This window comes from Phocoena phocoena, chromosome 5 (genome assembly GCF_963924675.1).
Source record: "Phocoena phocoena chromosome 5, mPhoPho1.1, whole genome shotgun sequence".
Lineage (NCBI taxonomy): Eukaryota > Metazoa > Chordata > Mammalia > Artiodactyla > Phocoenidae > Phocoena > Phocoena phocoena.
Window position 1 is genome coordinate 2,850,642 of NC_089223.1, and position 11,879 is coordinate 2,862,520.

General features: G+C 50.0%; 1 protein-coding gene across 1 annotated transcript in view; it reads left to right on the forward strand.

Moving 5' to 3' along the window:
• FNIP2 (folliculin interacting protein 2) overlaps positions 1 to 9,666 on the forward strand; it is a 121,612-nt gene extending 111,946 nt beyond the window's left edge. The window contains exons 15-17 of the mRNA XM_065878108.1: positions 3,535 to 3,735; positions 7,315 to 7,430; positions 9,588 to 9,666. Of these exons, the coding sequence (XP_065734180.1) occupies positions 3,535 to 3,735; positions 7,315 to 7,430; positions 9,588 to 9,666 (396 nt within the window). The remainder of the gene's footprint in view (positions 1 to 3,534; positions 3,736 to 7,314; positions 7,431 to 9,587) is intronic.
• Positions 9,667 to 11,879: the final 2,213 nt, after the last annotated feature.

Genomic DNA, 11,879 nt, shown 5'->3' on the forward strand with positions numbered 1-11,879 from the left:
GGGTCCACACACTGCTCCCTTCCCTGTCACGATGCTGGGGAAATCATTTAGGAAATTGTGCTGAGTTGGAAACTAGGGCCCAAATTATCTACTGCAGACAATTAATCCAACAAAAGCTAGATTTTTACCCCAACCCTTCTCAGCCTCCTGGCCCCCTGCTCACAGGGAAATCTCAGGGGAGGAGCATCTGATTGGCCTGGCTTGGGTCCTTTTACCACACCTTGCTAGAGGGAGGTGAGTGAACTCCAGGTGAAAGGGGATTGGCATGCATTCCACTCACCGTACGTACGTTGGCCTCTGGTCTTTAATGATTATATATATACTTTCGGAACGTAAGTCCCTTGAAGAAAAGGTCTCACTGTAGATCGGTTGTGTGCTATACCCAGCACACTGTGAATTTCTGATAAATGCAAAGCATTGAAGGAACTTGAGCTCAAAATACAAATCCTTTAAATTTCCAAATTTCCATTTCCTTTGCTCATAAGGACCAGGTACACCGATGGCAAGTCATCGTCCTCTTGCTGTGAATTTATGACACACGGATTGAGCAAGGACTTGCAGGAACGTGTAAAGGGAAGTCATTGCAGCCCGGTCTTTACTTTCTGCTTTGGAGAGTGTGCGAGCAGCGTAGGACTGAGGGGTCACAGAAACCTGTGGGTGAGAGTGGGAATTTAGGGTCATTGTGTGCGTGAGCATTTCGACTGTTCGGTAGCAAGTCTTAAAGAATGAGAGCCATCCTTGGGAAACTGGGCTTCATTCATTCAGGAATCTGCTTTGCCATATTCTTTATTTCTCACGCTTAACCTGTGCTTAAACAAATGTTGGGCCGCTAGACTTTGCCTGATTTGCTCTTCTTTTCAATGGGAAAAATATTCTAAAACGTGAAAGTTTCCATCCTGGATATAGTTGAGGAAAAAAATGTTGGTCTCACCAAAGTTCTCATTCAGTCACTTCCCCATCTGTGACAAAGAACACAAAGACTGAGTGGAAAAGCCCCCAAGGAGGGAGCCAGATCGCCTGGTGAAAGTACAGCGTGACAGCAAACATCTGGGTTTCTATCATCGGCCTTCCCACTACTAGCGTTAAGTCTCAAAAACCTCGGGTCTCGGTCACCCGAGACAAGGTCGTGCACCTGTGTGGGTCCTTTGCCGCAAGCAGCAGAAGCCGACTCTTGTCAATTTAGCCGGAAGGGACTTCACTGGAGGGATGCTAGGGATTCTTAGAAATGGTCAGGAGACCGAAGAACTAGGGTTGGGGCCGGCAGGAAACAAGGCACCTGTGGAAGTGCAGGAACCAAGAATCGCTGTGGGTATTCGTGGCGGCTTTTGTCGAGCAGGAGTGTGGTGACCTCAGCTGCTCCCGGCCTCCTGGCCGCCTGCTCCAGGCAGGCGGCCGGGAGGGAGAGTCTGATTGGCCCAGCTTGGGCCCTGTTCCCACCCTGTGACGGAGGGAGGGGCCTCCAGGATTTTCCCAGGAAAGGTCCTTCTCCAGAGGGGAATCAGGACGAACCTAGCGCGAGGAACTTCGGCCCAGCGGCCAAAGCAGCGAAGGGCCACCACAGGGCAGCGGAAGGAACCGCGTGACAGGAGGAGGCCACGCCCGCTGTGCCTTCAGTGACTGAGTCTCTTCAGTGAAAGGTGTGCTCGCGGACGCCGGCTTCGAGGCGCGTTGCGTCTGTCTCCGGCTCACTGCGTACCTGCCCACCCCCTCCTCTCTCCTAGTTTGGGGCTGGAGGGAAGTCTGTTGTGCCCTTGATTTGCACGCGTGTGGGATCCTGAACACGTGTGTCAGGAGCTAGTGGTGAAGCAGTTATACTGTGATCAGTTTTGAGAAATTCAATTTTTTAGGCCGTTTTGTTTTTAATTAATTTTTGGGGAGTATAGTTGATTTACAATGTTATGTTAGTTTCTGCTGTACAGCAAAGTGAATCAGTTATACGTATACATAGATCCACTCTTCTTAGATTCTTTTCCCATACAGGTTACAGAGCATTGAATAGAGTTCCCTGTGCTATAGGTACTTATTAGTTATCTGTTTTATATGTAGCAGTGTATATATGTATCCCAATCTCCCAATGTACCCCTCCCCCTTCCCCCCCCACCATAACCATAAGTTTGTTTTCTACATCTGTGACTCTATTTCTGTTTTGTAAATAAGTTCATTTGTACCGTTTTTTTCTATTCCACATATAAGCGATATCATACAATATTTGTCCTTCTCTGTCTGACTTACTTCACTCTGTATGACAATCTCTGGGTCCATCCATGTTTCTGAAAATGGCATTATTTCATTCTTTTTTATGGCTGAGTAATATTCCATTGTATTTATGTGTCACATCTTCTTTATCCATTCCTCTGTCGATGGACGCTTAGGTTGCTTCCATGTCCTGGCTATTGTAAATAGTGCTGCAGTGAACATCAAGGTGCATGCATCCTTTCGAATTATGGTTTTCTCTGGATATATGCCCAAGAGTGGGATTGCCGGGTCATATGGTAGCTCTGTTTTTAGTTTTTTAAGGAACCTCCATACTGTTCTCCATAGTGGTTGTACCAGTTTACATTCCCACCAACAGTGCAGCAGGGTTCCCTTTCCTCCACACCCTCTCCAGTGTTTATCGTTTGTAGACTTTTTAACGATGGCCATTCCGACCGGTGTGAGGTGATACCTCATTGTAATCTTGATTTGCATTTCTCTAATAATTAGTGATGTTGAGCGCCTTTTCACGTGCCTCTTGTAGGCCGTTTTCCTGGACTGCGTCAGTGTTCACCCTGTTTGCCCCGTGGCACATTTCCTATGTGCTCCGTCCATCACTGCCCAGTTACTGAGGATTTGGTATTTTAAGTATGTCCGTCAGTAGACACACTTGTGCCTTTTGGCCTCATCTCGATACACAGCTCTCTAGCCCCGTCTGATTTTAGCTGTCCTGGAGTTGATTTATGCGTGTAGCACATGGTTTCTGAATAAATATTGCCTCGTGATTAAAGCTATACCTTTCAGGGACTGTTAAGTTACCCTGCCAAACCTTGTGATGGGAAGAATGGCAGTAGACTCCTACACCTTTTTCTGACCGTCTCCATGTTAAAAGGAGAGTACAGAGACTTCCCTGGTAGTCCAGTAGTTAAGACTCAACGCTTCCACTGCAGGGGGCCCGGGTTCCATCCCAGTTCAGGGAGCTAGGATCCCACAAGACTCGTGGGAAAAAAAGAAATAAATAAATACAAAAAGCATAAAAGGCGAGTGCAGTCTTCCAGAAGGAAACGGGCTTTAATGTCCTGGCATGTAGGGAGATCACAGGCCTTTTTGCTTACCTCTGCGTGTTTGATGACGCTTATAGTGTGCCCCCGGGGCGCAGGAAGGAAATAATGACTGGGTGCGGTTTTGTCAAGTTAACATTTAAATGACTGAGGGATGACACCCCAGCTCGGGTCCCGCCATCACCTCTGCCCCTGAGTCTGACGCTGCACAGAAAGTTCTGGACGTTCTGTTGTCACCGGAAGCATGGTGAAGAGTTGACCCCGTGTGTCTGTCCCGCAGCACCCCGTGCTCGACGAGCCCATCGCCGAGGCCGTGTGCATCATTGCAGACACGGACAAGTGGAGCGTCCAGGTGGCCACAAGTCAGAGGAAGGCAGTGGACAGCACGAAACTCGGCCAGGACGTCCTGGTCTCAAGCCAGGTGTCCAGCTTGCTTCAGTCCATCCTCCAGCTTTACAGGCTTCACCTCCCCGCCGACTTTGTAAGTATCGTTCTCAGACCATCAGAGAAATGAGCTAAAAAAGCATTTCCGCAGCATCGTGGTTATAAAGTCACGAATTCCTGTGTATTGATTTTTAGTCTAACTGGATGTTAGCATCAGTGAAAACAGAGCGTGTGACACAAAACCAGCACACGGGCTGGATTCAGTAGCAATAGTCCTTCTGGAGACAGAGAGCACAGAGTGACACAGTCTTTTTGAACAAGTTACATGGAGAAACAGGTCAGGTATGGGGGCAGGGATCGAGCATAAAGGGAAATTTAAAATCCTCCTTTGGGGGACTCGTTGGTTTTCCCGTCCTCAGGTCAAATGCAAGCCAGCCAGCTTCCGAAGGGACTAGTTCCATCTGTTCAGAGACCATCCTCCCAAAGTTGTTATGGATAAATAGAATATCGTTCGTGTAAACACTTAAAATGCGGAAGCACTGTAGCCATAGGGGATGGTATCAATTGTTGCTTTTCGAATGGGATTTTAAAATCACTTTGATAACGTTACATTAAATACAAACAGTAGACAGACCCCCTAAACTCCAAGAAAATGATCAGCAGCTCTCCCTGAGTCCCTGGAATAACATGCAAAACAAATTCCTGTGCGTGCGCGTGTGTGTGTGTGTGTGTGTGTGTGTGCGCGTGCATGCGTGCGTGCAGAGAGATCAAGAGAAAATACACTTAGCAAGGAAGGGAGCAAGGTTTCCACAGCAGAAGCGCAGCTGAAGGGCACGTACAGGGCAGAGCCCCGTGAGTTGGCGGGGCTGCAGCTGGGATGCGCTCACCAGCTTTCTGGACTCCCCCTCCGTCAGCCCCAAACCAAACAGCATCTCCCTTCCCGCCTCTGGCCTCCGCAAAAGATGCAGAGCTATTGACAACCAAGTAGGAGGCTGAATATGAGCCACCTCCCTGGTTGCTCATGGACGGTTTCCCCTGAGCTCTCGTGACCAGATCTGCAGGTGCGCCACACTCCTCGGAAGGTGTCCTTGGAGGAGGTGCTTTGAAACGCTGGCCGTCACCTCAGGTGACAGCACAGCGTCACGGGGCGCCACTGGACATCATGGGGGTCACGTCCGGGCTTTGCCGTTGGTTCGTTGGGCATCTCGGGGCCGCAGCTTTCTCCTCTGCAAAGTGAAGATGGTACCTAGGCAACAGGCATGTGTGAGAATCCTCCAAGGTGCTGCTTTCTACCTGTCCAAGCTCAGGCGAGATGAGATGCCCTGGCAGCCAGTGGACAGTAGTGGCCAGTCCGTGGGCTTTCAGAGGCCTGGACTCAGACCCAGGCTTCTCTGCTTCTGAATCGTGTGCCTTGTCGAAGCTGGGGCACAGCAGAACCTATCCTGTCTGGTTATAAAAATTAAGTGAGATAATTCGGGTAGAGCACTTGAAGTAGTGTTGGATGTTATACACACTCAGGAAACAGCTACTATTAGCGTAACTTAGTGAGAACCAGTTGTGTGAACGGCGTTCATGGTTTTAAAGGCGGACACCACCTTTTCACTGAAACCTTTATTTGGGCTTTAAACTGTAGGAGCCCTGTCCTCAGGGGTAACACAGAAGGCACCACCTGTGGCATGTTACAACCTGATGTTTGTTCTACATTTGTAGGCAGTTTTTCCTTCTAGTAGCAACTTGCATCGTGCTGGTTTAGAGGCCAAAGTCTGCTTTTCTGTAAGGGAAGAGAGATATATTTGATTTTACAGTTTTTTACTGTTATATTTACCAAACTTTTATATTGTATTCTATAATCCATATCTCTTGCTACGTTTGATGTCTTAGTTATCCCAGCAGTAAATTACCACAGTTAATTCTTTTTACTTCATCTAGACATAAGTTACATATAACTACTTAATAATATGAATGACTTGACAAAATCAGGATCAAAGAACATTTCATCTGCGGTTTAAAATTCTCCTTAAAAGTCACTCGAATGAAACACGTGATTAAAGGCCTGTTAGGACCTTCAGTACGAAAAGAGAAAGTAGGTATTTAAAATTTCGGAAGTTAAAGTTGAAGAAATCCATTTCAGAAAGGAGGGAGAGGAATCCCAAAACAGTTCAATTTCATAGTCAGGCTTTGAAAAAACTTTCTAAGTGCTCTGATTGCAAGTCCCGTGCACATTCCATATGAACCAATGTTCTGTTTATTTCCGCACTGCAACACAGTTTTCCTGGGGACTATGAAAGCACAGTAAACTCACTATTTTAAAACATAAAGGATTCAACGTAATGTCAGTGTTCTTTTTAATATTTTACAACACTCTTACTAAAACTTTGTATTTGCTCCACGAGGAACTGACACTGAACAGGAGACCTTTCCGCACTTAACTCTGTTTTCCTGGGGGAACATTTTCCCCCAAGAGAATTGGCGAAATCCTCCTTGCTTTGATTATTACTCTTACCCACTTACCAGTTGTGTTTCGTCCACACAACACGAGGCACTTAAGATTTTAAGCCAAGGAAAAACGGAAAAGATTGCATCTCGAATGGATACTTTTTCCATGTCACTGATCAGCCCAGGTGGTCGAGATCAACATTTTCAAGTGCATCTGTTAATCTTTTTACCTTGAAAATAGCAGGCATAATGGTCTAGAAGAAAATCATGTCTGATGGAGTGACCCTTGCCAGAGCCATCAGGTGACTTACTGAGCTGCCTGGATCGGTCTCCCTGCCAAATGCAAAATCATTTGCCTCTCGTGCAAGACACGAGTGACTGCTGCTCCCTAAAAACGAAGCTGGACACAGTTCCAAGGGTAGAGATGTTCTGAACAAAACTGCCCTTTCTTCATTGTTACTAGAGACCTAGTTAAAATACACTCTTGACAGCAAAAAAGAAAATGGTTCAGAATAACCTTGTTCCGATCATTCTTCTGGGAATGAATTGCACCAAAATAATCTGAGATATAGGAAAACAAGAAGAAAGGTGCTCTTTACGAAATTATGTATAATAACAAAAATGCAGATGGCTATGTGATTTTAGTAATGGTAAATTCACATTCTGAAAAATCAGTCAAAAATTATATTGATAAAGAATTTTTAATAACATGGGAAGAAAGGATTATCAGAAAGTTTTTTGAAAGCAAGAAATAAGTATACTTATAGAATGATTTTAACTATGTAGAAACAAATGCTTTTTTAGAAAGGCCGGAAAATATGTATGAAGATCTTAACAGTCACTGGAAAAATTAAACTTTATTGTTTTACAAAAACCTATTCTTTTTTATTTTTTTTAATTTTATAGTGGAGTGCAGTAGATTTACAATGTTGTGTTAGTTTCAGGTGTACAGCACGTGGTACACACACGTATCTATTCTTTTTCAGATTCTTTTCCATATAGGTTATCAGAGTACTGAGTAGAGTTCCCTGTGCTTTTCGGTAGGTCCTTGTTGATGACAAAAACCTGTTCTCATCCCTGCTCATGGTAGGGTTTGAGCTGGGTTGTAATTCTTGAAGTATAAGTTAAAGAGATGAGATGACAGTAGCGCACTTAGAAATGGATTGAGGGAATTACGGCTCTTAGATGTTGGCAGAGATCCGAGTTCTTGCCCTCACCGTGAGCGTGATTGGCTTTGCAGTGCATCATGCACCTGGAAGACAGACTACAGGAGATGTACCTGAAGAGTAAGATGCTGTCTGAGTATCTTCGTGGACACACGCGCGTGCACGTGAAGGAATTAAGTGTCGTTCTGGGGTGAGTTCTGGGGAGTGCCAGCATCCCCCTGCGGGGGGCTGTCCCCTGCGCTCTACCCACTGACCTGTCCAGCCTCTGGGGCTCCCCAGTGAACGGCATGTTTCTTGTATCTGATACTGGAGTGTCACACCCGGAAGCACATGCAGACCTTGAAGCTAGTGGTGCCTTGTGAGTCTTCCCCCTGGATTATTTTATCCTTGAAAGTGAAAAGCGTAATCCTACTCCGTCTGCCCATTTCTCGTCATTTCAGTAAGATGTGAGAGTCACGAGCTGTCACACACGCGGCAGCAGCTGTGTTCTCCTTGCTTTTTCTGGAGGAGGCGGGGAAGGCCGTTCCCCTGGACTTGGGGGCCCGTCTGCACATCCCGGGGTGACCGTACTCTCCTCCCTTTTATTATGAGCCCATCAGAAGAGGAGGCGTGCATGTTATCGATAACGTATATCATTTTCCAGAGGCTTTGCCCTAACTTCTCTGGGGGAAGACATTCTGACTTGTGTTTTACTCTCTGCTTAGTTTTCCACAGAGAAGTAACAAAAAAACATCGTGTAGATGATGCATTGTCTCCCTTACCTGTGATGATGACCTCCCCCCCCACCACCACCACCACTTTGGGGCAAGGAAATACCGTGTATAAAGCGTCAACCCTGAAATTCTCTGTTAAGCCTGCCAATCAAAGTATTATTTCAAGGCTCAGGCCTCTGCATTCCTGTCGGACTTTTCATCTTTCACACCCAGGATATGACTTATACTGTATTGTTCGGCTCTTAGCGTTTCCTGTCACTTTTTTTTTTTCTTACATCATTTAAAAAATATTCTCCCCCCCCTTTTTTTTTTTTTTTTTTTTTTTTTTTTTATGGTACGCGGGCCTCTCACTGTTGTGGCCTCTCCCGTTGCGGAGCACAGGCTCCGGACGCGCAGGCTCAGCGGCCGTGGCTCACGGGCCCAGCCGCTCCGCGGCATGTGGGATCCTCCCAGAGTGGGGCACGAACCCGCGTCCCCTGCATCGGCAGGCGGACTCCCAACCACTGCGCCAGCAGGGAAGCCCACTATTCTCCCTTTTGAGGCATGTGCCTTTGCACTTTTTACTTAGGCCTCTTGACCAGCCTCACCGTAGTCCTACCCCGCACCCCATCCGCTTTCCGATGCAGGACGTGCAGCTTTTATTTCCAGGACGCTTGCCTGGCCCCGACTGACAGGTGCCCACCATCAGCACCCCGAGAAGGATGGCGAGGGGGATTTACCTCCTCTGGCCCCGACTGACAGGTGCCCACCATCAGCACCCCGAGAAGGATGGCGAGGGGGATTTACCTCCTCTGGCCCCGACTGACAGGTGCCCACCATCAGCACCCCGAGAAGGATGGCGAGGGGGATTTACCTCCTCTGGCCCCGACTGACAGGTGCCCACCATCAGCACCCCGAGAAGGATGGCGAGGGGGATTTACCTCCTCTGGCCCCGACTGACAGGTGCCCACCATCAGCACCCCGAGAAGGATGGCGAGGGGGATTTACCTCCTCGTCGCCAGGCCCCTCAGCGCCTTGTTAGTGGGGGTCCCTCCAGCCCCTCCTTAGCCCCTCCCGTGGTCAGGCCAGCAGCACTAGGCGCTGGGAGCTCCCTGTCTGCCCTGAAATGAGATCCGGAGGGAGCATTACTGGAGAAGGCATGGAAAACCCCACGAGCTCATGCCAGCTGCCTCTTGAGGTTATATTTTAAATTTTTGGTTTCGGAAATCAAGGGAGAGCATTAGGACATATTTCAAGGAGCAAGACTGCCCTGACTTCTCCAGGACGCGGGGCCTTCTGCGCATGCCCACCTGTGACTGTCGGGCACGCGCTCAATGGGGGTCTCGGGCGTGTCAGCCTTGAAGAAATCTCCGGGGTTCTGGAGACGCTGCCACCGTCATGCGTTCCCAGAGACGAACGTGAAGCCGGTGCAGACTCGGGGTGCAGGCCGGGAGGGCTGGCCGGAGGGGGACTCGCACAGAGGCCGCGCAGGGATGCGGGGAACGTAGTCACAGGGACAGGCTCCCGTGTCCCCGCCTCGTTCACTGCGTCATCGGTTCTGGGCACTGACCGGCCAGCCCTGGGCTCCGGCGCCGGGGCCCTTCCCGTAAGTCCTGCTGCTTTAAAGCAACGTCCCCTCCTTTCTCCGCCTTCAGGATCGAGTCCAACGACCTGCCCCTGCTGACGGCTGTCGCCAGCACTCACTCTCCGTACGTCGCTCAGATACTCTTATAAGCTGACGCTCAGGACAGCTGCTCCGTGGAAGAAGGATCAGCCGCTCAGCCGAAGGAGGGAGGACAGACGGCCGCTCCGCAGGACCGCGAGGCCCGGGCAGGGCAGACGGAGCCGGTCCGGCCGCGCTGGGCCGGGCCAGGCGGTGGTGTGAGCACGTCGGGGCCCAGAAGCGGGGCTGAGACATCTCCGAGTTCCAGCGCGAGCTCCCCACGCTGGGGAGAGGGGTCCCACCGTCCTGAGAAGACGGTCAGCGCGGGGACCCCGGGTCAGCGGCCGAGTGAAGCCCGCGCGTGCCACCCTCGGCTCCAGTGGCTGCGGCGTCACCGTCACCGTCTGGCGCAAAGCACGGGGGGCCGGGAGCTCCAGGGACCCGCTGCTTCCCCGTCTTGTCCCAGTCTACCGCGTTCGAGGTGCAGCCACGGGTAGGTCAGGGACGGGTCGTTGGTGCGATCAAGGCAGGAATCGGCGCGGCGTCCTCAGCCCGGCCCCGTGTGGTTCCGCGGCAGCTGCGAGCTCGGGCCCGACCCCGCCCGGCTTCTCCAGACGCTTCGCAGCTCTCGGCAGCCTTTCAAGCGGGGCCGTTCACCAAAGTTGGTTCTGTAAGCTGGCGAGTGGTTCTGTGGCTGAACAACTCCCCGCGGAAGCCACCTTCTTCCTATACTAGTTAATACAAATGACTATTTATACCTTAAAAGGCCCAGCTGTCCGGGTGGGAAATGAAAGCTGCAAGAGTGCAGGATGACTCATGAAAGGAATTGGTTTGAACGTTTGTAAACAATCCAGATGTGAGCCGAATTTTTACACTATCATCTCTGTGCCTTCCAATCCCTATGTCCTTTTCAAAACAGCTTCCCAGAAATTCGCTGCCCCGTAGTATGAAGACCTGCCAAAATGAAGCATTGTTTATTTATGAGCATCGTGTGCTTTCTACAAATCCTTAATTTTCTGTTGACGTTAACTGTAGTTTACTGGCCGTCATCCAGGGTAAAGGAAAAGCCTCTTCGGTAAATGGATGGTTGAAAGGCAGGGGGCTAACCCAGTACAGCAGAACTGTTACACCTGCAGATCTTGAGGTCGGTTCGTTATAACCAGGCTCTGATTTCCTTCTCTTTTATGAATTGATGCTGGTCCTTTCCATGTAGCCTTTGCACCTAAGAATATGAAACGACTTCCCTTTCGGGAGTTAAGATGACTTCATACTTTCTACTTGATAAAATCCTGATCCCCAAACCCCAGTTACATTCATCCGTGTCTTTACTCTCTGACAAACGCACGCGAGTTACTTGTTTGAAAGAGGAGAGCGGCAGGACCAATGGAGAGACACAGGTGTGTTCTTCCTTTCTTAGGAATAGGTCAGAACTGCAGCCTTCCCCTCTCTTTTTTAATAATCTTCTTTCTTTCTTGTAGCTGCTCCAGGCGGCTTGTAGCATCTTCGTTCCCCGACCAGGGACTGAACTCAGGCCCTCCGCAGGGAGAGAGCACCGAGCCCTAACCCCTGGACCCCAGGGAATTCCGCCCCCCTTTTCTTTTTACGGTGTGAAATGCAGAGAGGCGTGTTGAGGCTCTTAAGATCTTGGATTTGTATCGTATGCCTTTCTCTCATAAAAGTGACGTTGTCCATTCTTTCTACGTTTTCTGTTTCCTCTTGCCTGATGTCTGGCACGAGACGGGTGTTCCGAGTCCTTGGCTCCGTGGCATCGCGGCGGTTGTCGTGGACCTCGCCCATGGCCACCCTCTCCCCGTCCGTGCTGAGTGAGGTCACAGCGTCCCCTCTGCACCGGCTTCGAGCACCCGCAGTCTCGGTTCCCTTCTCCTCGCTGACACGTTCTGGGCGCTTCCCCTCCCTCCTCCCCCGACCTTCCAGGGCTTCACAGACAATAACTATGAACAAAAATCAGTGCACGTGGCGGCCGGTGAGCAGTAGACCCGGCCCGGGGGACGCTGAGCTTCAAATGGCCGATTCTAAACTCCACGCATTACAGATGCGGCCCAGCCCCCGGAAGCTGAGGAAACTGGCCTTGCCTCCGCATCTCCTGTCCCCCGCCTCCCCCGGGAGAAGGTGACGGAGGGAGAGCGCTCAGGACCCTGGGCAGCCCCGACCCTCACGGCTGCCGCCTGCACAGCAGACCAGGGATGTGTTGCTGCTCGTTCATAAACCCTCCCCTGGAGGACATCCACCTGTGCTCTCTCCCAAACTCAGCCTCCTCCCAAAA